Below are 26,651 nucleotides of genomic sequence, written 5' to 3' on the forward strand. Positions count from 1 at the left end.
CTGCTTGACCAATCTCCTTTTATGAAAGGTGTGGATGTTGTTTACCTAGACTTTAGTAAGCCTTTGACACCATTTCCCACAGCATTCTCCCAGAAAACCTGGCTGCTCATGGCTTGGGTGGGTGGGTGTACAGTTTGCTGGGTAAAAAAGTGTGTGGATGGCTGAGTCCAGAGAGTGGTGGTGAATGGATTTTCACCTAGCTGGTGGCTGGTCACGAATGGTGTTCTCCAAGACTCAGTACTGGGACCATTCTGTTTAACATCTTCACTGATAACTTGCAAGTGCACCCTCAGTCAGTTCACAGATGACACCAAGTTAGGTGGGAATGTCGATCTGCTGTAGGGGCAGGAAGGCTCTGCAGAGGGATCTGAACAGGCTGGATTGATGGGCCAAGGCCAATAACAATACAGTGGAGTACTGAATCTGGCACCTGGGTCACAGCAACCCTATGCAACCCTTCAGGTTTAGGTCAGGGTGCCTGGGAAGACGCCTGATGGAAAGCACCTGGGTGTGCTGGTCAACAGCAGCTGAACATGAGCCAGCTGTGCCCAGGTGGCCAAGAATGCTGACAGCATCCTGGCTTCTATCAGCCATAGTGTGGCCAGGAGGAGCAGGGCAGGGATCATCTCCCCTGTGATCAGAACTGGTAAGGCCAGAATCCTGTGTTCAGTTCTGGGCCACTCACTACAAGAAAGACACGGAGATGCAAGAGCGAGTTTAAAGAAGGGCAACTAAGCTGGTGAAGGGTCTGGAACACAGGTCCTGTGAGGAGTGGCTGAGTGAGCTGGGGTTGTTTAACCTGGAGAAAAGGAGGCTCAAGGGTGACCTTATCACTCTCTACAACTGCCTGAAATGAGGTGTAGCCAGGTGGGGGTCAGCCTTTTCCCCCAGGTAACAAGTGAAAGGACGAGAGGAAAACAGCATGAAGTTGCACCAGGGGAGTTTTTGAGTATTAGAAAAATTTCCTCACTAAAAGGTTTGTGAAGCACCAGAATAGGCTGCTCAGAGAAGTGGTTACTGTCCTTGGAATGATTTAGGAGATGTGTGGATGTGGCACTTAGTGACATGGTTTCATGGTGGACTTGGCAGAGCTGGGTTAATGGCTGGACTCGATGACCTTAGAGGTCTTATCCAACCAGAATGATTCTGATTCTATGACTGTCAGCCTACGTGCCTTATGGATATGATCAAAAGGCAATTCTGCTGTCTTCTGATCAGTAGATCAGTCTGGAGTTTTGGGGTGATTCAAAACTCTTTCATCTCACAGTATTTGTTTTATTTCAGTAAATTAAAAATAGAGAGAACTAAACATGCAATAAATGGCAACATAAATTTGACACATGTTGTGGCTGAGGAGGAATACAATAATTTGCAATGGTATCCTCTAAAATCTGTTTCCAGGCTTCCATAATTATTCCAAGTTTGTCCATGGTCTCCATAGCAGCCTTTCCTGAGGCTCAAGCCTGGTGTGGTGAGTCACAGTGGTTCAGCAAAGGACTCAATTCCTTTCCAGGGAGTCTGAGTCACAGGATGCCAAACCTGGACTGGTTTCCTGTAATACAGAGGTTCCTGAACTATGGCAGACGTACCATGCATGGTACACAAGCCACCTCAGCATGGTGCTCCAACACCTCCCAGACACTGCCGCAAGGTATGCGAGGGTAAGTAGGAGATGTTGCAGCTGCTAGCAAACAAACACAAATATTTGGAAACTTGTGCTTTAGTAAGTTGCTGGACTCTTACTGACTCTGCCCCTGAACTCCTCAGAAGAGCAAAAACAGTTTACCACAGCCCAGCAGTGAAAGTGCTGAATATAGAGCTCACCATGAGCCCTGGGCTGGTTTCCCAAGCTCATTAGTGGTGCTGCTGTGGGCACAGAGTACTACAGCAGCTGCCCTGTGACCCTGCAGCACTAGAAGCTCCTCATGGTGCTCTTATTCCCGAGGGTCCACTCTGGAATGGTACATTGGGCAACTCCTTCTGGCACAGGTACCTCCTCAGCAACAACCTTGAGCTTTGCAGCAGACTTTGAAAAAAGGGAGGTCAGAAATTAGATCTTTGCCTCTTAGATTAGCATCCTAACCACAGAGTCACAGATTGAGGCTTCCTTTTATATTTCTTTCTGACTTCTGATCCCCATGAATCTCATTTTCCTGGAAAAGTGGGTGCCCTCCCATGCAGCAGATGGGTAGCTCCTTCCAACTTGCTGAGTATGGTTTATAACCTTGTATTTAAAGGGATAATTTTGTACTTTGAATCTGCTCAGACTAAGGAAAGGCAGGAGCCCAGGCCACCCACTCACCGGATGACACAGGGCAGCCTCTGGCAGGTGCTTTTAGCAGACAGCTGTTGTGCTCTAGGCTGGACACAGTGGTTTAGTGTATTCGGGATGCCTTGAGAAGAGATTTGCAAGAACAGTCCTGTCTGAAATACAGACAGTTAGATGTTGGTTTGTTTTCTTTGAACATGATAGATCCTGAGGTAAACAAGAGCAAGAAACTCCAACATATTAGTCAAGCAAATTACCTCTCAGTTACTGATGGTAGAAACCAGTGATGTAAGTCTGTACCACCTAAAAATCTCTCAAGGCACAACTCTACATGTCTTGTGACACGTTTCTAGGCACATCCAGACCAATGAGCTGAAGTCTGCCCTTCCTCTGCCTTTTTCACTTGAAAGAAGGCCACACTACACAGCAAAGAAGCAGTTACATTCAGTAATACTGACACCCATGTCACATGTCACCTTTCAGCTTTACCTACTGAAAACGCTTTAGGTTTAGGAATGGAATTCCCCAATTCAGTGTTCCCACTGAAACACTCCAAACCACATGCCACTCGCTCATTCCTGATCCCCCTCCCCTCTCCCCTCATCCCTGCAGCAGGATGGAGAGGAGAATTAGATCGCAGGTTGAGGTAAGAACAATTTGCTGATGAGATAAAACAACGAGATAAGTAAACAAACAGTAACAACAACAGTTTTAGTAACAGACTGCAGAAGACAGGCGAGTGATTCTGCAGGTGACTGCTCCCCACCACCAGCCAGCAGGAAGGAACCCAACCTCCCTCCCACTCCCTGTGTGTGGTGTGAGGTGCTATGGAATAACCTTATGGTCCTGGCCATGCCTCCCCTGGCTACTGCAAAAATTAACCCTGTACTGGATGGAACCAGGACAAGCTCTGACACCATACACCAGCTGAAACAGAAGACATTTTACATCCAGGCAAATGAAGCTGTCAAAGCTTTTCTGAACAGGGTTTGCTGGGGACTGTAGGATGCTTCTTGGGTCCCATCAGGCTTCAAAAAGACATCTTAGTATCTGTCATCCTGGGGTAGTACTAGCCCCAGGACACCAGGACTAGCACCAGCATTTATTCATATGCTCTGACACCTCCATTACAAATGTCTTTAAAAATCAAAGAAGAAATTAAATAAGCAGAAATATTTACACTTAACATTAAATGAGAATAACTCTCTTCATTGTCAATTTGACTTGTCAATTTCTGGCAAAGACACATTCCAAACCCCACTTAGCTCCTGCCCTGTCTTGATGACCATAATAGCTTTCACAACTGCTCTCCATTCCAAAATCAAAGGTCAAACCAGAAGTCACATGCTTGAAGACACACTGGTTCCATTTTTATCCAGGAGCTAGGCTGGCCCTGCCTCTTAATGGAAACTGGCATCACCTTAAGATGTCAACATACCTATTTGTATTCAGGAGACAGTACAATTTGTAAAAAAAACAAACAACAACAACAACAACAAAAACACCTAAATACCTTGACCATTTTTCTTCCTAACTTCCTCTCCTAATAATAAATATAACTAATGTTACAGATGGACAAATTATCTTCAATTTATGGAGCAAAGAATGAAGCAACTCCCATTCCCCCTGCCCCCCGAAAAAAGTGAAATTGTGCTCTATAACTGCACCAGTTGGTAGCATTTGGTACAGAAAGGGTCACAAGCAGCATAGTACTTCTGATGGGTTTATTGGTCACAAGCAACATTACAAAGCAGTTACACTGAATAATGCTGTCACAGTCCTATCATAATGTGAGGTTGCTACAACACATTTAGATTTCACACAGTGAAACTACTTGAGAAAAAAAATTCATGCTTGTAACATAAGATCAAGAAAATACGCTTGGTTAAAAGAAAAAATGGTCCCAGAACTTCAGCCCACTCAAACTGAAGTTAATGGAAAAGCTTCCTCTGACTTCAGCAGGCTCTGAATCCAGCCTTCAACATGTCCTGGCCAAGCTATAAGGTCAAATGCCTCTCTGCTCAGTTACAGGCTCTTCATTCTTCTGACATACTTGTGCGTGATGTATTTCCCCCTTTTTAAATGAGAAGACGATAAATGTGAAATTGGCTATGCTGAATTTTATACATAACAGAGCCAATTTTGGGTCATCCGCTTTAGAGAGTGGGAAAATTACAAAGGTGATAATATGTGTACTGGAAAAGGAGGGAGTTCCTACATGCCTGAGTGCCTGTAGCAGCTGTTTGTGTAGCCCAAAAGCTTCCAAGAAAGGTCATTACATGCTTCTTCAAAATTTGCATCTCTGACAGCATCTGCATTCAAAAATGGGATTTCAAAACCACAGCTGACAAAAACATGTACCAAACAGAGAAACACATCTTTACTTCAATAAAGCAAAATTTTTCATCAAATCTAAGTTTAGCTTGAAGTAAGAGAATTACTTCTGGGAGCTCAGACATATTCCTGACATAATTTCTTCTCATTTACAGGTGACTTGATGCATCCTACACCCACCTGTTCCGAGGATGCATGTACAACACGTGAACTGCACATCTAATTCTCTGTCGGTGTTGGAGCCATCAGAGAGCAGCAACATGCCAAGGCTTCCCAGCCCACGGAACTCCTGTAGCCAGGCATCTCTTCCACGTGGGGGAAGGTTTAGTTACTGGTCCTACTGACCCCAGTATAGCTTCTTGCACCATAATGCTGCATTGTTTTATGACACCCAAAGCTCAGAGTGCAATTCACACTTCAAGGAAAACTGGAGTGAGAAGAGTGTTGTGAGATTTCAATGGTCATCAAGACTGTAGTTCTTTCCCAGAACTGGATTTGCTAATTGTCTGCATTTTGAAAGTAGAATGCTGATCATAAACTATGCTTTATAAAATTCTCCCTCTCCAGTGCATATCAAAGATAACATTTGTGTTCGTGTCTATGACTATGATGACCAAATGATGTTAGCATGACAATGGACATGGTTCCACCACATCCAAGTGGGAATGACAGGCGCTGCCATCCTGTGTCACAAGCATAGTCCATCAGGAGTCCCTGAGATACAAATATGGCACCCACTCTCCTCTCTACTGGCAATTTGGTCAAGAGTTCTCAATAAAAGTTCCAGCTTATTTTTTAAAAAAAAGGTTTCGTTAATTAAAAAAAGTCTATTTACAAATCAGTTGTGACATGAATAACAATATTCCATAGGAAAAATCAGACTGTCTCAAAAATTGGCAAATATGTTTTTAACTGTAAAATGTCAGATATTGGCTGTTTTCTGTCTTGATAGAAGCTGAGTCCAGTAATTAATTCTATATCTCTGATCCGAGATGTATGAAACTTCATCCTCTCTTCAACCCACATGGACTCAGACTTGCCATCCTGTTGCGACAGAAGAGGAAAAAAAAGGGGCTGTAAAACTTTTTTTTGCTCCTGAGATGCATTTAATCTACTAAAAAAAGACATTTTGATGTTTTATAAAGGCAGAAATCAGTAACTGTCAGCAAGCATCACAAACAGAGCGTGCAAGAATTATACATAGTTAGAAGCTTGTCTGAATTTAGTTCTCGCTGTTACATCCTCAAGTATACAAAACCTGTAGCTGCGCCAGTTCATGACAATGGGGAATGGCAATTTATCTACCATCAGTATGATAAAAATATTCTGAGAGCTGTGTCTGACTCTAATTCCTTGATGCAGGATTGGTATACACACTTTCCACACTTTTTTTCTGGTGTATATGGAGTGCAGTTATGTGTGTTCTCACCACAATGCCAAGGTACCTGAACTAGAAGCAACCAGTGGTCTTCAGAGACATCTGTGTCTTCTCCTTCTGGGAATGCATTTGACCTTAGCACTGACCTTTTGTTGTGGGTGACTCCTCTTAGAAGCTCTTAATCCTTCTCAGCTGTTGACTGAATAGTTGCATTACAGAAGTCTCTCTACGTATCATATTGATGCTCTCTGCATACTCTTACCCCACTTTGCTAGCTCTAAGCTTTGGTCTCTGAACAGATCTACTTTCCTATTTGATCATATTCACAGACTTTGACATAATTCTGTTTGCAAAAATATTGTCTTCGCTCTCAAGATGGGCATGTAGACTGTACCATGTTCAAAGGCTTTAACCTTTGATATCCAACAAAACAAGCTCCAGCCTGACTTCAGAAGTTTATGAGGGCCAAACAGACTACTTACTGCACAGCTTTCACTGTTGTCTTCTCTGTGAGGTACAATGAAAGACAAGGCATCTAGAGACCCTCCACACTCCAGAGGAGTTTCAGAAGTATTTTTACAGCTAGTCAGCACAATGAAGAAGTGAGTTGGAACTAGAACTTCTGAATTACCACGGTACCTGAAATACAAAAGATCTCTCTGTAAATCCACCAAATAATACTTGCACAAAGATCAAATTACAACATTCAGCTATATTCAATTTTATCAATCTACCTATTTTGTCCAAGGAAAGCTTAGGTCTGGAAGGAAAATTCCAAACCACTATTTTTGAAAATCAAGTTTGGCTTGTAGACTAAATAACAAGTTTGATGAGGTATAACAAATTGATTTGCCATAAAAATGTGTAAAACTCCAGAGGTGATGAAGAGTTCAGCCCAAGTCCAGCAACCTCTCTGCCTGCTAGCTTGAGCCAATTTTGCTAACTGGTGTAACCCACAACTTGTAGTAGAAACACTGCCAGCTCAGGAAGTATCAACCATGCCACCAGGGATAAGCCCTTGCCTTGTCCTCTCCTAGAGGCAATGGCAATGTCCTAAGTTTTCAGGCTGGTAGACATCATTCCACATGCAACAGCTTCTCTTAAACTCTACCTTCAGTTTTAGGATGACACATTTTGAAAGTACATTTTTCTCTTCAGGCTTGTTGCTTCTTTCTAAACTTTTGCGTGTCTTTCTGAAGAAGGATAATTACTAACAGAGCAGTATTGGAGGAAAGAAACAAAGGATTCAAATGTGAAAGGTTCTCACCTTTTCAACTTCTCTGGGGTATCATAGAGCCCATCAGAGTCATAATCAAACACTGGACCACTGACTACATTGACACCATTCCTGGCTGCAGCATATTCAGGCAGGAGGTGTTGATGGAAGTAGTTCCATAAGACTGAAACACAGTAATGGAATCAGGAAACAATCTTCACAATAGAAGCTGGTAATACAACTCTGCAGAGTATTCAGTGGAGTATAGACAGACATGATAAGCTAGGAAAACAAATTCTACAGGTGTTTGCTGTTGTTAAAGGTTGCATACAACTGGGTGGCAGCATCCACTGCACCATGTCCTAACACATCTAACCTATATAATATTTTAAATTACAATTAAGAATTGAACAGTACTCCATTACAAAACAGGATATCTCTTATTTTCCAGGAGAAGTACCACTGTTATCCTTCTTTTTCACCAGGAATATGTTTTTTTTCTCTCAGCCAACCATCTCATGTCCCCTCTCTCCCAGGAACCAGGGGTCATATGCATGGTTTGGAAGCCAGCACAACACCAGCAGTCTTCTATCTAACTATGGACATAAAATAGGCATACAAATAAAATACCTTTAAATTCAGGATACATTGGCACAATGTTGCTGGTAAGCAAGGCATCATAGTGAGGTTTCTTTGCATCTGTCATAAAATCTGAAACAAAAAAAAAGTCAATTAATTACATGGATTTGTTACTTTAAGCATTTTCAAGCATTTTCATTACTTTACATTTTCATGCTTTTAGTGATCAGTGTATTAACATTGAGATGGAGCTGATCTAACTTCATTTTCCAACACTGGTGTGGGTGTAAGTGCTGACTTTCAGTACCTGCCATCTTCCACCTAAAATAAATAAATTTAGCAGCAGCAGCAATTACACCTGTCAGATATACAGTTGGCAAATTTCATGAGATTTAAAAATATCAGGACAGTCTTCTGAATTGTGGTGAGAGAAATAAAATTCATGAATGTCAGGCCAACTTTCCTTGCAGAATTCACAGATTCCCAGATTCTGCAGAAAGTCCAGATTCCCTGCAGAATCTAGGCTTAAATATAGGATTACGTTGAAACTTTGCAAACCATGTTTGATGTGGATGTTTAAATAACCTGCTACTTGGTATTCAATGCAGTAGAGTAAATAAAATACTTCCATATCAGGTCAGCAACAGTTCACAAACAATTTATCCATGTACAGAGTGAATTTGCATTTTACCAGCTTGCTGGACTTTATTCAATGTCTACATGTCCTTCCCAGTTTCTTCTGTGAGACGCCACTTTAGAAGCATGATAAGTGCTTCAAAACTTCTGGGAAGTACTAAGTGACCTTGGACAACCCACCAACTGCTGAAGCATCTAAAGTGTTTTCCTCTCTCATATGCTGAAGTGAACTGCAACAATTCAGCAACTAGTGCTTTGTATTCTGATTAGGTATCAAGAACACCTACAAAAGACTACACCTGCTACATTACAAACCATGTACATCAGATATGCTATACAAGGAAGACAAAGTATTTACCTGGAGGAGCAAGAAATCCATAAGTTAGACGAGGATGATTGTTGTAAAACAAACAGGTCTGGTTATGATTCTGTGAAATACGAACATCTTTATGTAAACAGTTGGAGGCAGCTCCTGTAGAAGAAATCCATTTGTCCTATTGAACAAGAAGAAAGTATCATTGTGAAAGCTTACAAAAGTATCATTGTGAAAGCTTACAACTTACAATAATTCTCTTGGTATGAGGGACTGCAGAATTCTAAATATTTGGCTGCAGCTGCCTTTAAGAGTGTGAAGGGCTTACTAAGATGTAAGAATTTTTCCTCTTATGCCAGTGGAAAACAAGCCCTCCCATCTCTTCATATACCTTAGAAATAAAGTGAACAGAACTGCAGCATTTTATTCAATTATTACATCTTCTAAAAGATAACCTAGAGGTCCCCATTTAAGACAACCTGATTTACTGACAGAGAGACAGCCTCACATAATTGACATATAGATGTGTGGGTCATTTGTTAGAGTAACTGGTTGCTTCATGCCACTCCCCTCAAAATATTTAGGATTAAGTAAATCTTCCCAAAGTTTAGCTAAATTTAATTATAAGTCATTATTTAAAACCTATGATTCCCAGATAATCAAATTTAAAAGTATTCTCTACTATCCTAATTCTTTTTAAGCATGATCTGGCTTCTAAATTTTCTGTGAATGGGAAAGGCCAACTTGAAAAAACTTTCATTCATCAGATCAGTGCTCTACTCTGAATAGGTATATCTTAAGCATAGGGTTCAGGACAACAAAGACCAGTTTTACTTTCACTGATCTCTTTTTTTCCCCAATCAAGATTATATTCTGAGAGAAGGATCATATCAGGGCATGAACGGTTCAAGATGGTCCTGAGATTACTTTTTTAAAAGGATCCTGCCACACTAAGAACTGCTTTAAGACTATGAAACCCACATTGAGGCCAGTTTTAAGGACAGCACTGCTGTAGCACTGCTGTAGACTGCTGTAGCAGATCTATGCTACCAGTGCAGTTTCCTATACAGGTTTCTATACCAATGGCAATGGACTCCTCACTTCCTGATGGATCTGCTCAATCTAGAGGCAAAACTGTTTCACTCTGAGAAATGGAAGAGTCAAAGCCAATCCTTATTGGCATAGCAAACCTCACACAAATTTCCACTTTATATCTTATGTGGTTCAACTTAGTTCCCTGGGAGATAATATCACAGACCCATTTCAGCTGGAAAAAGACCTCTAAGATAATTGAGTCCAGTCATTGACTGACCATCACCTTGTCAACTAGACTATGGCACCAAGTGCCAAATCCAGTCTGTTGACAGTGGTCACAAGGGTTTCAGGGTGAAGGAAGAGACGAGATGGGCTCTATAATCAGAAGGCTTGATTTATTAAGTTATGATATATACATCTATTATAACTATACTAAAAAGAAAAAGAAAGGAGAGTTTCTAGAAGCTGCTAGCTACTTAACAATAGAAAGTAAAGAATGAATAACAAACTAGCTCTCTCAGACTGTGTCTGAGAGATCTTAGTTCTGGATTGGTCACCAACTCTAAACATCTAAACTGGGCCAATCCAGGCAGACTTGCTACATTCTACAGCAGCAGATAACTTATTGTTTATGTCTGGTTGCTGAACTTCTCAGCTTCAGCAGGAAAATCTTAAGAGAGGATTTTTCATAAAAGAAATGTCTGTGACACCAGTCGTTTCCTGGACACCTCTGCAGACGGTGACTCCACCACCACGGTGACACTTACCATGAGAAGATATAAGAAGCCTTTAGGAATAACTGACACTCTAGATTTTTACTTTTCAAAGCTGCTTCTAATCTTTCTTCTTATACTTACATCTCGGCCAACAGTGTATGTGCTCCACAGAGCCATCCTGTAGTCCCTGCTGTACCCACTCACGTAGCGGTAATGGTAAAGGAGGCAGTAGTTATGTTTTTTCTGCAGAACCCTGGGCCGTCCGTAGGGTAAATTAAGTTCCTCTGTCTTCTTAACTGCAACAGAAATAGTGCTTATTGCTTTTCAATTAATACTAGTTGTTAAATACCCTCCTCTTTTATACACCTAAGGCTGCCTTAATTTTCAATTGCCAAGCAAACAGAAGTCAAAGAAATGGGACAAAAAATTTTCATTATTATATCAAAGGCATAGTTTCTATACTAGACAATAAATTAAGTGATGAAGCCAGTAAAAAGTATTTAAACTTGTACTACGAAACATGTGCAAATATAGTTTATGTACAAATTAAGCTTGTATTTGAACCAAAACCTTTTGCCGTTAAAAACAGAAGATAAATTCAAGTTGCAAAGTTAAAGTCTTTGTTGACTTTACGTTTCAATTTAAAAACAAGGAATCTGCTTTTATGTAACATTTAGATGGGAGAGAAACCAATTCTGGTGATTTGAAATTACTATTTCAGAAGAAACCACATCGTTGTATGTAAAAATGCATTTAAAAGACTAGGAAATACAGAAGTCTAAGTAAATAATACAGTGAAGTATTGGATTGGATTTTCAGCTCTGCAAGGGCTCACTCCTTTGACTTTGAAAATTCAAGTATTTTCAATCATTACATGACTAAAATTATAAAGAAGGTGTCAAAGTATATAGTCCATTAAATAGGTCCTCACCATCCACAAATAATTATGCAGTTTTAAGGCAAATGTATTACATGGGGAAAGAAATTGAGCAATAATGTGCAGGGTTGTTTCCACAGTACCAAAAATGTGAAGATTATGACAGTTACTTCTCCACCCATGAGGGAAAAACAATTCATATTTTTTTCATTAAAGTAAAAATGCAGTTATAATTTTTTGTCCTTGCAGACTGCCAAGTTGCGACAATCAATGAGAGAACATGCAAACTGAAGTAACTAATAAACTCTATACAGTCTTAAGGCACTTCTAAGCTGTTTACTAGAATCCTTTCATCTGTGAAATGCTTTAATATCTGCTTAGTTCTTAATCAATACAATTAATAATGAAATTATTACTGTTAAAACAGAGTCTCACTGACAATTCAAGACAAAATCCTACTGCTTCAAAAATGTAGGTTTAGAGCCTTAAGTTCCTATTTCTACAAAAGAGAACTGAAATATGTTATTGTGTCTGGCCTCGTCAAGTTTCTTCAAAGCCATGTAAACAAAGTCCTCAGAGATACTCAGAGTCTGTTTCAGCAAAACTCCTGGCACACTTTGGAGAAAACACATTGTACCATTCTAACTGGATTTTACTTTGCTGCTCTCATGAGTGTTACAATACTGAAAGACTTACTTTAAAAGGGTTCTGGGACATGTTTTAAAATTATGACCTGTCATTAGTGGAAAAGATTCAAGAAAGCTCTATCCACTCTTTGTTTCAGGATAAACTACACAAATCAACAGAAGCCTTGAATTAGCTCTGGATAAGCAGCAAATACTGCCAGTAACTGGCAGTTATGTCCAGTTCTTAACAATAGTGAGCTATAATGTGGTGTTGCCAAATATAGCTTATTTGCATAAAACCTCCAAGGTTTCATGAACACACACACACAAGGCAAGGTCTCTATCAGCCTATTTCTGGCAGCCTAATCTTGTTGATATCATCTATTAAGGCATTGGCACCTGGGACTAGGTTCCATTTTGACTTACACTTTTCATTATTTACTTGCTGTTTTACCTGTTTCATGCTCAAAATAGTCAAAATAGTTTATTTTGTTTTATGACTCATGAGTACATCTACAGCCTTGCAAACTGCAGCTTAAATATGGCACATGTATGTCCAATGAATGGAAATAAAGCATAATTAAAAGAAGTAACAACTCAAGACCACATAACAAATATGTAAAATACTCCTTATGCTCATTAAAAGTATGCTGCTATTACAGGTATCATTATTTGCATTCATTTGCTATCAGGTACTTCCCCATACAACACTCTTGCTTCCCATTCTGGAATGCTCATTACTTCAGTACTAGAGAAGTCAAATGTAACAGATAACACATATGCCATAAAGACACACGTGTAAGGATACACATTTACCTCAGAACAAATGGTTAAGGATACACATTTACCTGAGAACAAATGGTTCAGGAGGACTGTATTCAAAAACATGAGAATCATAGAATAGTATGGGCTGTAAGAGACCAAAAAGACCGTCTAGTTTCAACCACCGTGTCAAGACCAGGGACATTTTCTACTAGACCAGGTTGCTCAAATCCCCATCCAGCCTGGCCTTGAACACTGCCAGGGCTGAGGCATCCACAAATTCTGCAGGCAGGACTTCAGTTCCAGCAAGTATTTCCAAGAATTTTCACATCATTTACTTGAGAGTTGCTCAGAAGTTTAAAAACATAAAATGTTTGATGACTAACAAGTTTTTGGTTCTGTTAGCTTTTTAATTTTATATTATTATTTGAAATTCTTACCTTCTGTTTCAGTAAGATTTAAACGCTGATGAAAATCCCTTATTGGCAAGCCCTATAATTATAAAGGAAAAGCAGTGAGATTCTACAAAGCACATTATGAATTGGTACCACCCTTAAATGTAACTTCTGCCTTGCAAGTTACACATACACAGAACTCACTGACATGTACTAGAGAGGAACTACAGGGAATTTCTGGTAACAAATTGGTTTTGCCATAAGCAAGTCTACAGGCTTGAAAATCACAGCCCAATCACAATATTCACAGAACAGAAATTTCAACATAATTAAATGAGGCAAGCAAAAACTGAATGCTTTCCCCATCAAGCCTCTGCGGGGTTTTTCCAGGTTCTTCAGAGATTTATGTGACTTAACACAAGCAATCTGCAAAAAGTTAATACACAAATACAGGATAGCACTCATTAACCCCAAGCAAGAGTTGATTTTGAAACCAATAGTAAGGGACTGTAAAACTATCTGGAGAATGCAAAGTTTCACTCTAAATACAACACAGACTTCTGCCTCCACAACTTTAACCATTTTAGTGCTTACCCCTGTCCTGCAGGAGCAGCCAAGGCTCACTGAAAAGGCTCTTTCTCCCACCACAGAGCATTCAGAAGGATGACTTGTTTCTTTGGGATGGTGGGGGGTATAAACAGGGTGCTTTAATAGATGGTTTAGGCGTCCATGAGTTCCATTGTTTGGGGCTGGCTTCACACCAAGCAAATCTATGAAAGAATTCAAGTGATATTAACAGGAGGAGAAAGATTGTAATACACAGCTGATTATATTGTCCTTACAAGTATGGATGAGTCAAAGCTTCACTGCTTACTGCTCATAACACCCAAGAAGAAAAGCAATGTAACCTCTTTAAAAGGGGCCACACACATTCTTAGCCGGTGTTCAGTATGGTACTAGTCTTCTTGTCAGGTTGAGCAAGTCACTTGAATACAGCCACCAATCTCAAGCATCTGCAGTACTCTCAAGTATTTTCTGGATCAAACTCTTTGGTATACTTTTCTTCTCCCAGAAGCAGTATAGTTTCAAACCAGACAGGGAAGTAGGCAGGAAATAATGGAAAACAGGCGAGGACCTCAAGGGGAATAAATGAACAGAAAGTGGTAGATCTAGTGACAGACTTTTGGAGAAACCATGAAATACAGAATGAAGAACAGAGACAGGAATAAGGAGTCACAGTAACATTGTGTTTGAAAGAGGAAGGAAAGGAGGTTTCCCTTCATGATGGTAGAGACATTCTGAAGTAGCCATTTTTAGTAGTGGTGAGTCAAAGCACCAGTTCTGGAAAAGCCAGAGGAATACACAGTGTGACCAGTGAAAAAGAGATAGACAAGGCAGCCAGACCAGTAGATCCTAAACTGCTGTTAGTCATTTAGACATGGCCCTTTCTCAGAAAAACAAACAGCTGATTTGTGAAAACAGCAGCAACTCTTAAGGATGAGTTTCTGAGGACACAGCAATCTGTTATTAGAAGATTTACAATGCCCAAAAGATATTATACTTTACTGAACAAAACTGACGCCCATCCATTGTACTTACCACACATTAAATTATATACTTCAATGTTTTCAAATGGATCAACTTGAGTACCAAACTTGAATCCTGGTCCAAAACCAATAAAGATAGCCTAGGATTTACAGAGAAAAGTATAGTGGAATTCTGTTTAAGACAAATTGAAATGAAAATTATCTTTATACTCAGAGGGCATTTTCTTCCAAGAACTTAATCTTGGAATCCTAATCTTTTTACCAACACAGTATGTATCAAGTCAAAAGCATGTGTTTTTCTTTTTTGAAAAAAGTAGATGTACAAGAATAGTTTTTAAAAATAGTAGAAGAGTACTAGGAAACCCAATTCTGCCTCATTGTTGCCTTTAGCCATTTATGATGTCCCTTGCTCTTCTCTGCTTTTGAAGAAATTAAAAGGTATTTTCTTAAATGCTTTAAAAGAGTTAATGGAAATGTTGATCCAAAGTAACCATCACATATCACATCCTGTAAACAATTTGGAAGCTTTTAACTTGGGGCTCTGAAAACATCTGTTAGTAGCAATGCTTTAAGTGGTTTAAGCAATGGTAGGATCGTAGGCTTCCATGCCTGGTTTGCAGCTGTTCCTTCTTGCACCACTTCCCGAGCTGTACTGGACCTGATCCAGGAATGCTGCCAGCTCAAAAATCTTTCCTTTTTTTTTCCTGCTTGTGCTTTTCCTTCTGGCTCAATTCCCCAACCTACTTGACACTGCAGCCACACAAATGTAACACCAGCATACTGCAGGGTTTGCAGCATGAACAAAGAGGCAAGGGCAACAAATGCTTAAGCTCAACTGCTGCCAAAAACATTGTTTTAAAACTTGTCCTCAGTTATTCAGCTTATTTTTAATGAAGATAAACAGATTGCACACATCTGTGGTATCAAGATACTGAATGAGTGATGGATGTTTTACACTGTATAGCACGTCCTTGGATAAGATCTACAAACTCTTTGCGAACGATGCAATTGCCTCAGATTTCATAGCTGTGTGGCAAAAACAGAGGCTAAAACTCAACTCTTAAGTCCTTTCTTTGAGATCAAAGCATAACACAGGGCATTATTTTGCCACTGTTGATACTAGAATCTGCATGCTATTAATGTACTCAACCAGCCTAATTTGAACCAGATGAGGCAGGGACACGCTACTTCCTTTCTGTTGATTTTGGTTACAGAGTATACTGTTATGCTGCTATAATGGGAGCCACAAAAAGGACAAATTATATCTGGTTTAGGACTTGTTAGGGGTGCTATGAACTGACAACCCCAAGTGCGGCAAAAAAGTTTGAATAGAGTCAGTCTACTGAAAAAAATTTACACAGTCAAACTACAGCAGAGAGAGATGGAGTACATATGGCATCACGTGGCTTGCTGATTGCAACCCATTACTAGAAACACTATCAGCAAAGTTTTCCATTGTCAAATCAGGGAAGAAATATAAAGGGTAAATTGATGGGTAGGAAGGGTAAATTGATACAAGATTAAGACCTTTTTAAAAACAGTTTGGTGCCAACATTATATAACTCTACAACACATGAAAAAAAAAAGGCTTTTAAGAAAGAAAGCTATTGAAAACAAGTTTCATGAGAAGACCTACAAAGTCCATGTAATACATGGATTTCTCTTTTAAAAGTGTTTACACATATTCACTGTAATAGTTCCAAATACCTCACAATGGTTTGTAGATTTTAATCCTGAAAACAGCTTTTTGAAATCAAGAATATTGGCTTTTGTTTTATTGATAGCAGAAACTAAGGCAGAGGATAGGTTAAGTGACTTTCCCAAATTAGATGAAACTGAGGATCAGATTCCATGTTTCCCTATGATCTCTTCCCATTTCTCATTAAAGAGAAGTTCAAGACTCTCCTTATTTTTATGGGTTATCCAGCACATGACAATATCAGTCCTATAAATGTTTTATTTCTTGAACTGCAGATGGAATAATATCACGGATCTTCAATCAATCAAACCAACAAACAAACCTCAACACCCAGCAAACACAGCATTTGGAAACAGAGGGAACTAAAAATAAGAGCTAACATAAGTTTAAACCTTACCTGCATATTGGGGAAGCGATTGTCTGAGCCATGGAATCCACCTTTGCAGCTTTTAATCTCAAGTGGTTTCCTATTAAAAATACACAGTTTATATAACTCACAAATCACATTGGCATAAAGTACATTCAGTGATGACGTATTTACTTCTCTGTTAAAAGATACTTAGAGGATTACCCATAGAGAATGAGAAGTCTTTAGTGCTTGGGAAGAGAATGGCTTTAAAATCAGAATAGTAATTTTCTCTGCAAATGTTATCCCTTTGGAATTTTCATATGTCTATCAGAGTCATTTAAAGTCAAAGCACAAGACATATGAAAAAAAAATTTCATTTCAGGCTAACAGATTTTCATTTCACTGTCACTTGAGTAACAACTTTACAGTACTTTAAGTATATTCTCAATATTTTTATAATAAAAACAGTAATCTAATTTAGACCATTCAGATGGGAATCTTACAGTCTAATAAAAACAAACATCCAACCTGTGCTAGGTCCATTCACACTATGTAAACACACCGTTCTATCAACCCAAACCTGATTTGCACAACTTGCACATATCTATAGTGTTACACAATAGGATTTATTGAAGAGGTGCACTGAAAAATGCTTCCATGATGAAAGCCCTGAAGTATAACAGTGGTGCTCAAAATTAATAGCATTACAACAGATACCACTGTTCTGGGACTTGTAAATTCTTTAATCAAAACACATAAAGTAATGAACTACCATGGACTCAGTAAGTTCAATGACTGACAAGACTGATTTAACCTAGAAATTATTTACATGCTCAGCTTTCATGGACTCACTTTGGAAATTCCAACAGCATGTCAAGATGTGCTCAAGCATCTGAGAGTGAGGACCTTAGTTTCTAACCTGCCACTACCTCCATACCCAGCAGGCAGAATATGAATAGCGGCCAGTTTAGAATTTAGCCTCTCCAGGCCAGCAAAACCTGCAGAAAAAAGCATGCATTGTTCCTTTGCAATGTCCCTTTGCTACAATAAACAAGAATATCACACTCTAACAGCTATCACTGAACTCTAAGCACTTGGAAGAGAAAACAATAAATTATTTTTTGTCCGGTCCGGTACTGAGAACTGAAACTTACCGAGCAAGCTGCCACTGGGAGTCTAAGTAAAAGTGCAGCGGTTCAATCCGGTCATTATAGGAATAATGGAAACGCTTGGGCAGTAGTTGCTTCATATAAGCTTTGAAAGGCTGGTTTGGTTTTATGCACTGCAATATTTAAATTAAAACATAAGGAAATTTTGGTGAAATGCATATTTTATGTCATGCAGAGTTCTTACAAAGCACATCAATTGAAAATGATCTGCAATAACTTCCACTAACACTAATGTAACTCCACCAGGTTTGGAGTCACAAGATCTGAGACATATGAATGAATACTTAAATCACAAATACTGACTGGATTTGGATTCAATAGTTATTAAAAGATGTTTAATATTGCATTATGGACAAAACTTGCTTTTTTTTTCTTACAGCCTACAGTTGTATAGAACCAAACTGTAGTGCATAGAATTAATAAAGAATTACACTAAGACATGAACATCACAATACTTTCACAAGTGATAAGAGATTGTCCAATGCAAAAAGTCTACAGCTCTGTAATAGAGAAGGTAACAGATATTTAGGATTTTTAGACTGATCACACAGGGACACATAAACTTTTTTATGAACCAAGATCCATTAATAATTTTAAAAAGGAAAAAACCCCAACATCTCTACTGTAATATTGGAAAGTTTGAATACTGAAGTCCTCTATACAAACAGCATTGTTCTCACCAACAGCAGTGTTTGCACAAATGAGAGGCAAACAGATTACAGTGCAGGGATGAGAACAGAAGCCAGGGACATAGCAAAAAAGCAAATTCATTACACTGCAACTGATATTCCCCCCCAAAAATAAAATTCAATATCCTGTCTCAAAGCTGTTTATCAAAAAGGTGTGAGCAAGAAAATCCTGCATGTGTCCTGGCAATAGTGCTGAGCTTTACACTGATGTGGCCCTCAGCTAGTATGTTCCAAATACACAAGTTCTTCAGTTGGAAGAAAAACACAATACACGTAATACAATACAGGGAAATGAACACAAAGCTTTAGTTAATGCACAACCCAATAGCTGTATGTCACCTTATTCAAATTTCACCTTCCCCTGTGTGGAACTACTTTTGTTATTTTTGCTGTTTACCAAAGGTCACACACAAAATCAGTTAGGTTGAGAAAGACCTCTGAGATCATCAAGTACAACTATGACTAAACATCACCCTGTCAACTAGAAAAAATTCTTCCAGATGTCCAATCTAAACCTCCCTGGTGCAGTATAAGATTATGTCCCCTCATCCTGTCACCGAATCAAAGTACACATAGTATGTAAATTGCCCAGCAAACAGATAATGCTATAAAATACCGGTAAATGTCAGCAGAAATTAAGATAGAGCAACAGATAAAACAACACTTACCGTGAGGTTTCTGACAATGCCTTCATAATTAACTGGAAGAATCATATGTAACTATTAGTCACCTAAGTTTAAAAAGATCAGATGTAAAACGAAAACATTCCCATCACGTAATACAAATGATAAGTTTCAATAAATTTCTGGGCGTAAGAAATTATTTTTCCAGAGTGAAAACCATACAGAGCAAGATAATTCCTAAACTGTCAAGCTATTGCTTTTATGAAATTTCAGTTCACCCTCTCTTCCCCTTGATTACTTATTTACAGTTTTAAGTTGAAACAATATTAAACTTTAGTTAAATTTATTAGTTAAAAGTTAACAATACTTACATTTAAACTATATTAGTCACAGTTAGAAAAATAATCCAAGAAGCAAGTTTTCAGAAAAAAAAACAACTAAAGGCTGTGTTAATCAAAGTGAATTTTTCTTTGCTAATAAGCCTTCAAAGAAAAAGACACAAGTGCAACTACCAGGACAGCAGTTTTGTCTAGCAGATATCCTTGGAAAGAAAGCCAAGCACCAGCTGGCTAAGTTTCAGATGCTTAGGCTCAAGCCAAAAGGGACCATTACATCATGTAGTTTGACATTTTGCGTAACACAGGCCCAACTACATTTCACAGTTACTCTGTCCTGACTCTGATATCCAACACCTGACTCAAGCACCTAAAGGATTACCCGGGCAGTAGAACCATTCATAATTCCTGCACAGATACACTGTGCTACAAAGACAGCTATGCTCCTTCATTGTAACAGAGCACATGTCCAAAGGAGGAGATGTGCCACTTCTCTTCTTGAACTTCTCCAGGGAGAACCTGACACTGCATTTGACTCCCATGTTCTCCAAGCAAACATTTGAAACAGTTTAGAATAGCATCAAGCAGTGAAGTAAACAGGACAAAGTCACTGGGGTTGAGGTCTACAAGTCTTAAAAGGCACAGAGAACAATAATCTCAACAGAAAAAAACCCAACCCACCCCCAGAAAAATGCTATGAAACATGAAGAAAGCTCCTGCACTCAACATTGAAAAGCACTAAAAATTGCAGGGATTAAATGTTTGCCTAAAATAAGACTGCTTAACAAATCAGAGTTTAAAATCTATAAGTATTCATTGAATTTTTTACTCCATTTTATTAATTATGTTTACTTGCAGTTTACCCAATTACTGAGTCAGGCCATTAGGCCAATTTTTTATAACTAGGACACATAATACTCAAAATAATATATAAATGATAGTAACAATTTAACATTTCTCTATGACAGAAATATTGCAAATTTATGCAAAACTTAATAAATTAGGAAATTAGGTGAGATGTGAAGGAAGGATTTTGGACTGTCTTGTGCACGGGTGATCTCATTCAAAGGAATGCCATTCACAAGGCAGGAAGCATTTGCAGTTGGTAACTCTGAGGCAGCCCATAAAATATTTTCATGTATTTGAATGTGGGATTCAAATATACTTTCAGACTTGGAAAGTCAAATGGTCTTCAAAAACACAAGTGAACACACTAGTCAGCATTTCCTCATCATTGCCCAGATAGTAGCTAAGTGGCATTCACATAAGTTTACAAATGGAATACATAGATCCTAAGTTTGTATTTGAAAAGTACAAAAACATATAACCCAATAACAAAAGTTAGTTTAGCAACTACATACAAGAGAAATACTCATCTGGAACATTATTAGGTCTTAGGCGAGCTGCAGGACCGGGTACAACTATGAAATCTTGGACATTGTCCAGATAGCTGTTCAGATATGCTGTTTTTCTGCAGCTCCCTACTTCCATTCCTGTAAAAAGAAATACATTTTCTTTGAAAATGGGAATATCAGTGTAGAGTCACCTCGCTAACGAGACATGTAACTTTAGTTGTAGAAGTCACAAATGTAATTTCTCTGGTGTTTTTATCAGCAATCCCAAAGCATGTGACCCAAGAAGACCATAATATTCATGTATAGAAGATAAAAAACCAAGCACAGATAAACACTATCAGCCAATTCCTCAGCTGAGAAAGACTCTCCAATTTAACAAATAGACAAACTTTCTTCTCTAAAGGGAAAAGAACTCTTATTAGCCTAAGAACAGTAATAATGGTCAGACCAAATAGTAATTTAGCCCAGTATCCTACCTAATAATGTTCAGTATATATCTAAAGGAATAACCAATAAGCACAGAATTATTGACTGGTCTTTCTCCCTGTGCTCTTTATCGACTTTTGGAAAGGGGCTTTGAGCTGCTTATTGCATTTAAACTCCTACTTTAAATAATTCCTGGCAGGTTTATGCTCCATTAATATCATAATTTTTATAAGCCTATACAGATACTTGCCTTGCCTCATTCCCTGTGGCAAAGAGCTTTGCAAGTCAATTTTGTGCTGCATGAAAGAGTGCTTATATTTCATTTGTCAAGAAAAGAAGTAGAAAAAATGCTTAAATACATAACTTATAGAAATAATTCCAGATATACACAAAAGCTAGACAAATAAATCAAAGTTTCATATTCACAGTGTTCTAATAACATATAAAGGAACTGATAATAAAAAGGAAGATATGGCTTGTCTTTTCAGTTCCTCAGCAGTTTGTAAACTGTTGCTGTGCAGTGTAGTTAAAAGACAGAAGAAAATTAAGTCTATTGTTTTACAGTTCACATTTTTATTCTATTTCTTTTATCATCTGGTGATAGTCACTAAAGGAATTAGAAATAAAATATGAAAGTTACTTAATTCCTCCCTGTGTTCTCCACTTCTTTACCCCTTCATAAAATAGTTTGACTCTCTCTCACACTGATTATCTGTCATATCATCTTGATAATATAAAACATATTTTATATGTATTACTTGCTTTGTTAACCTTGCCAGAAGCATATAAGTATAAATTCAGAATATCACTCTATAAAGACAGTTGTTCAAAGTTCTGATATATTTTATAAAATCAAATTTACCATGATCTGATATAAAAATAATGTTCAGGCATTTATGCAAGTTCATTTGCTTTAGACCATCCATCAGCATTCCTACTATTTTGTCCACTCTCTGTAACGCCATAATGACCTGCAGGACAAAAACAGGAATGTAAAGTAAGTGTTAAAAATACTGTTAAATATGTCTAAATAAAAATGAGAGCCTGCAGACTGCATATCACCTGCACTGTTCAGAGTTACCTCCACCTACAGAAGATTGGCTATATCTACACTATACAGCACTTAGCCCAATTTTTTTTCTGCATACTGCACAGCTACACATTTTCATGTGCTGTTTCAATTGCAGATGCTTAAAAAAAAAAGGAACAAAACCCCAAACAAAAGCATCAAACAAAAAACACCTCACAGATTATAACCAGTGAGGGTGGTTTTAAAGTATGAAATTGAGGATGCTTGTTGCATTGTGCTTGGGCACAACCAAGGACAGCAGGGAATGACAAAGGATGCAGATACTGATGCGCTGGATAGAACAGAGGAAACCAAGCCTGCAATACCCTTCCTCAAAATGCCTGTTGGGAATTGGTGCAAACTGTCCTTGAAATTGTGCTCTGAGACTAATAACAAGTCAAACTAATTTAAGGAAACTGAAAAAGTCAAACAATGAACTACCAGTCTAGCACTTCTTGTGATCAGGGGTCTGGGGCCCTAGCTCACTTACAGAGGTACAGCACTGGAGCTACTTCTGAATACTTGCGAGGTTAAAAAAAAAAGTGGTTTCCAATGAAGTAATTCTGTCACCTCACTGAACTACCAGTACAAGCTGCCTTGCTTTGTATCAACAAAGAAGAGATGCTCCTGCAGAGACTATATGCAAATCCTCAGGCTACTTCTCTCCAGAGCATTCCTGACATATAGAACTTTAGATCCACTTATTAAGCAAAGAAAAAGATAACCAATCTAATCATGTTCCCTATACTGCAGTTCCAATTACGTCTGCTACTTCCTTACACCAATAGCAACTACTCACAGCTCAAGAGGAATTGGCAAGAGCTTTTTTATTCTTGTCACCACTGAAGCTAAATACTTATGATGCCTAAACTCCCTGACTATTCAAGATGGGAGAATTTTACAAAGGTCCTGAATTTCCAAGAACTTTTTCCTTTGAATTTTTCACTTTGGTATTTTAAAATGTAAAGTTATTCAGTACTTTTTAAGACAGTAGCAGTCCCAAAGACTTCTTATTTGTATAATAAATCACAGATTGTGATGAGGCCAATGTTCCTTTTACCTATCTCTTTCTGAGAAGGCATAAATTATAACTGCAGGGAAATAAAGCCAAAATCCACCTAACCTTAGTACAGAGACTGGGGGGAAATGAATGACAAGTGTAACATGAATACTTAACCACCACAACTTGGACATTGTTATGCAAACCTCTGTTCTTGCTAAATTGAAATTACACAAATTTTCTGTTCCCATTCCCCTTCCCTGCCAAAAATCAACATGAACCATTAGTAAGTAGGAGCAGATAAAAGAAGATACAAGACATACCCAAACATACATTGATAATTTAAAAGTTATTGAAATAAAGAAAATTAAAATTAGACTTACTAAATAGGCTATTATATGTTTTATGTCAATGTTAATCATGGATGGACTGTCTATTCACAATTTTTTTTCCTAAAAAGCATACTTCACATGATCTCAGTTAACCTAACATGAATTATGGAACTTATAGAGTCAGAGCAAAGTGTCAAGCTTTAAAAAAAAAAAAAATTAAGAAACTACAAAACTACTTACTCCACTGCTTACTGGTCCAAACTTATGGCCCGAGGAATCTGGTTCTTCTAAATACAGAGTGTAAAAGTGTGGTCTATATCAAACAGTACCAAAAATGTAATATTTTACATACATGTTGAGACAGTTTGAAGAGATTATATTTCAACAATGGAGATCACATATTGGAAATCATGCTGTCATTCAGAGGAAAAATACATTAAACTGAGAGATGCAACTTAACTCAAAAAGTCCTCAGTCATAGAAACAGGTTTGCACTAAATAATATTTTAACATTGTTAGAATAAAGCAAAAGATATTGTTTAAAACAGAAATTCTGTTTACAAAGTAATTCATTGCAGTACCACTCGAACAGGAACTCACACTCACAAATCTATACCTACCTTTCATCTTCAGGTAGCTGCAGCCAGCGAAGGACAGTCACCACTCTTTCTTCAAAGGGGATTGAGCTGCATCAAAATAATACAATATCAACCAACCATGTGTTTCCAAGAGCTAAATCTTTTAGCCATACATTACCAAAATTAACTGTACTTTAGCAGAAAAAAAAATCATTACAGGCTTTTTAGAGGGATAGAAATTTGTCTGTCCTAATTGCCTGACTACAGGAGTTTATGGCCTGATCTGAATCTTCCTTGAATATTGTTCCCAATATCATTAGAATAATGCTCCCAGTAATGCTTATGCTTATTTTACAAAGCAAATAATTGGCCTCAAGGTGCAAAGTCACATGCAGGCTTTTATTCCTACATTATGTTTTGAAAAATTCCTAGTTTAGGAGTAGGGTTGGGTATTTTAAATTTAAATAGGTTGAATAAAAGTTTTTCATACTATGTTACAAAGTTGATCTCTGCATCAATTACTGAAGTAGACCAACAATAAGCACGTTGACTTTTAACAACACGAGGCAACCACAAAGTAAGTATTCAGTGTTTAACACAAGTTCAAGTAACAGTGCATCATCAGTTCCTAGGGAAGAAAATATAGACAGCAAATCAAGACACAAAAATTCCATCCTGTAGGATGAGTGTAAGAAGAGAAAATGATCCCAAGATAGAAATGAGAAGGCTGATTTCTTGGGCAAGATTTGAGATTATTAAATAAATGGTGATAAACATTTTCATTAAGCAGAAAATGTTTAATTGCAGTGAAGAGCAATCACTGACTAAAATATGAGTGCCTTAATATTTTCAGAATCTGCAATGAAAATAATTTTAAATTGGAACAGCTAACCACAGTCAGCAGTAAAACTTTAGTTTCCATAGACAATATCACATCAAAACCTCATCCATTCACTCATGAGAAGTTTGGATTGAAATATTCTACGCCAGCCACAAAAGGTTTGTATAAACAGAAAGAGTAAAGCACTAGAGCTTCAAAGCTGGTTATGCTTAAAGCTGATTTTTACACATCTTACCATTAAAACATTTCTTGAGGAATGAAAAGATAATTAAACAAAGGTTCTACATTATACTGAAACAAAGTTAATTGGATCCTAGCCTTTTTTCTCCATTGTACAAAATTATTTAGAAAAGTAGGGGAAAAGTATGCTTTCTCTGGAATCTGTCCCACGGCAATCGTTAAAGTCAAATATTCCTCCAAGAGAAAGGCATTTACATACCCATTGTATATTTCATACAGGTTTGGAAAGGTTCCATTCACTGCTACATCAGACCCAGGCCAGAAGAAGGTCCCTGCTTTCAGCCCTTGGTACATGGCTGTGAGCCAAATCTGCCAGAGAACATTCCCCATGGTTAGCGCCCATCACCGAACCAGCTGAGAGCCTGCCAGGCCCTCGGCCCCTCACCATCTCCACACCCTTCAGCAAGATCAGAAACCAATCCCCTCACAGCGCACTCCAGTCCATCCTGCCTGTCATCGCTATCTGCAGCCCAGCTACACCCTGTAGACTGATTCCTTGTGGCAAACACTCGCATCCCTGCTGCTGCAATGCCACAGAGAGCCAGGACAGAGGTAGGAACCATTAGCAGAAACGCAATGGTAGAACCATGGCTGAAAACCAGGAAGGGGAAATGTCTCAGAAAACAGTGACAAAAGAACGGGTGTGAATATTCTAACGACCTATGTCACACAGACTCTTGACATACAGAAACAGCATTTTGGTCAGTTCTTTTGATTTTACTGTTGCTCTCATGGTTTACAGATCTATGCCTTCTGCATCTTTCCTGCCTAACTCACCCTATTCTCAGTGGCCTGCAAGTTCTACACCTGTATGTTCTTTCCTCAAGGAAAAAAGAAAAACCAAATAAAACAAAACAAACAAAACAAAACAAGCCACAACAACAAAAAAACAAACAACAACCAAAAAACCCCCAGTCTTCCCCACACACTAAATATTTACATCTCGTCCCTTGCTATTCTTCAGGCTAACGCTCACTCAAACTTCCATGCCACTTCATTTTCATGGTGATCTCATCAGTTTTGCCATAGGTATATGATTGAGCTGAGACAATTTCTTTTAAAACCACATCTTTGGACTTAGAAGAAATTTAAGCAGAGCATAAACCTTTATTAGTGCTTCTTATTACTCAATCTTATTGGTCTGTTGATGTCCTCACAGAAGTTAACTGCAAGCCCACACATAAAAACAGATGAAAATCTGGTAGCTATATTAGCTATTTTAAGTCAGAATTCTCCTTAGGGAAAATTCCGTTTAAGTTCAAA

The 26,651-nt window shown here is 38.3% G+C and overlaps 1 protein-coding gene across 2 annotated transcripts in view; it reads right to left on the reverse strand.

Moving 5' to 3' along the window:
• Positions 1-3,925: 3,925 nt before the first annotated feature.
• The window catches only part of ENPP1 (ectonucleotide pyrophosphatase/phosphodiesterase 1), a 54,454-nt gene continuing 31,728 nt past the window's right edge, over positions 3,926-26,651 (reverse strand). The window contains exons 9-26 of one of the 2 annotated variants that reach the window (XM_030945568.1): positions 25,588-25,697; positions 24,350-24,415; positions 23,970-24,042; positions 22,191-22,299; positions 20,909-21,040; positions 19,258-19,289; positions 17,886-18,013; positions 16,780-16,849; positions 14,736-14,823; positions 13,731-13,906; positions 13,182-13,233; positions 10,618-10,772; positions 8,771-8,906; positions 7,828-7,908; positions 7,249-7,381; positions 6,464-6,620; positions 5,628-5,647; positions 3,926-5,390 (exon numbers count right to left, since the gene is read on the reverse strand). In XM_030945568.1, coding sequence (XP_030801428.1) covers positions 5,375-5,390; positions 5,628-5,647; positions 6,464-6,620; positions 7,249-7,381; positions 7,828-7,908; positions 8,771-8,906; positions 10,618-10,772; positions 13,182-13,233; positions 13,731-13,906; positions 14,736-14,823; positions 16,780-16,849; positions 17,886-18,013; positions 19,258-19,289; positions 20,909-21,040; positions 22,191-22,299; positions 23,970-24,042; positions 24,350-24,415; positions 25,588-25,697 — 1,734 coding nt within the window. In that variant the 3' untranslated portion in view covers positions 3,926-5,374. Of the gene's footprint in view, positions 5,648-6,463; positions 6,621-7,248; positions 7,382-7,827; positions 7,909-8,770; positions 8,907-10,617; positions 10,773-13,181; positions 13,234-13,730; positions 13,907-14,735; positions 14,824-16,779; positions 16,850-17,885; positions 18,014-19,257; positions 19,290-20,908; positions 21,041-22,190; positions 22,300-23,969; positions 24,043-24,349; positions 24,416-25,587; positions 25,698-26,651 lie in introns of both variants that reach the window. The other variant, XM_030945567.1, reaches the window with a different exon arrangement.

Source organism: Camarhynchus parvulus, chromosome 3 (genome assembly GCF_901933205.1).
Source record: "Camarhynchus parvulus chromosome 3, STF_HiC, whole genome shotgun sequence".
NCBI classification, from domain to species: Eukaryota; Metazoa; Chordata; class Aves; order Passeriformes; family Thraupidae; genus Camarhynchus; species Camarhynchus parvulus.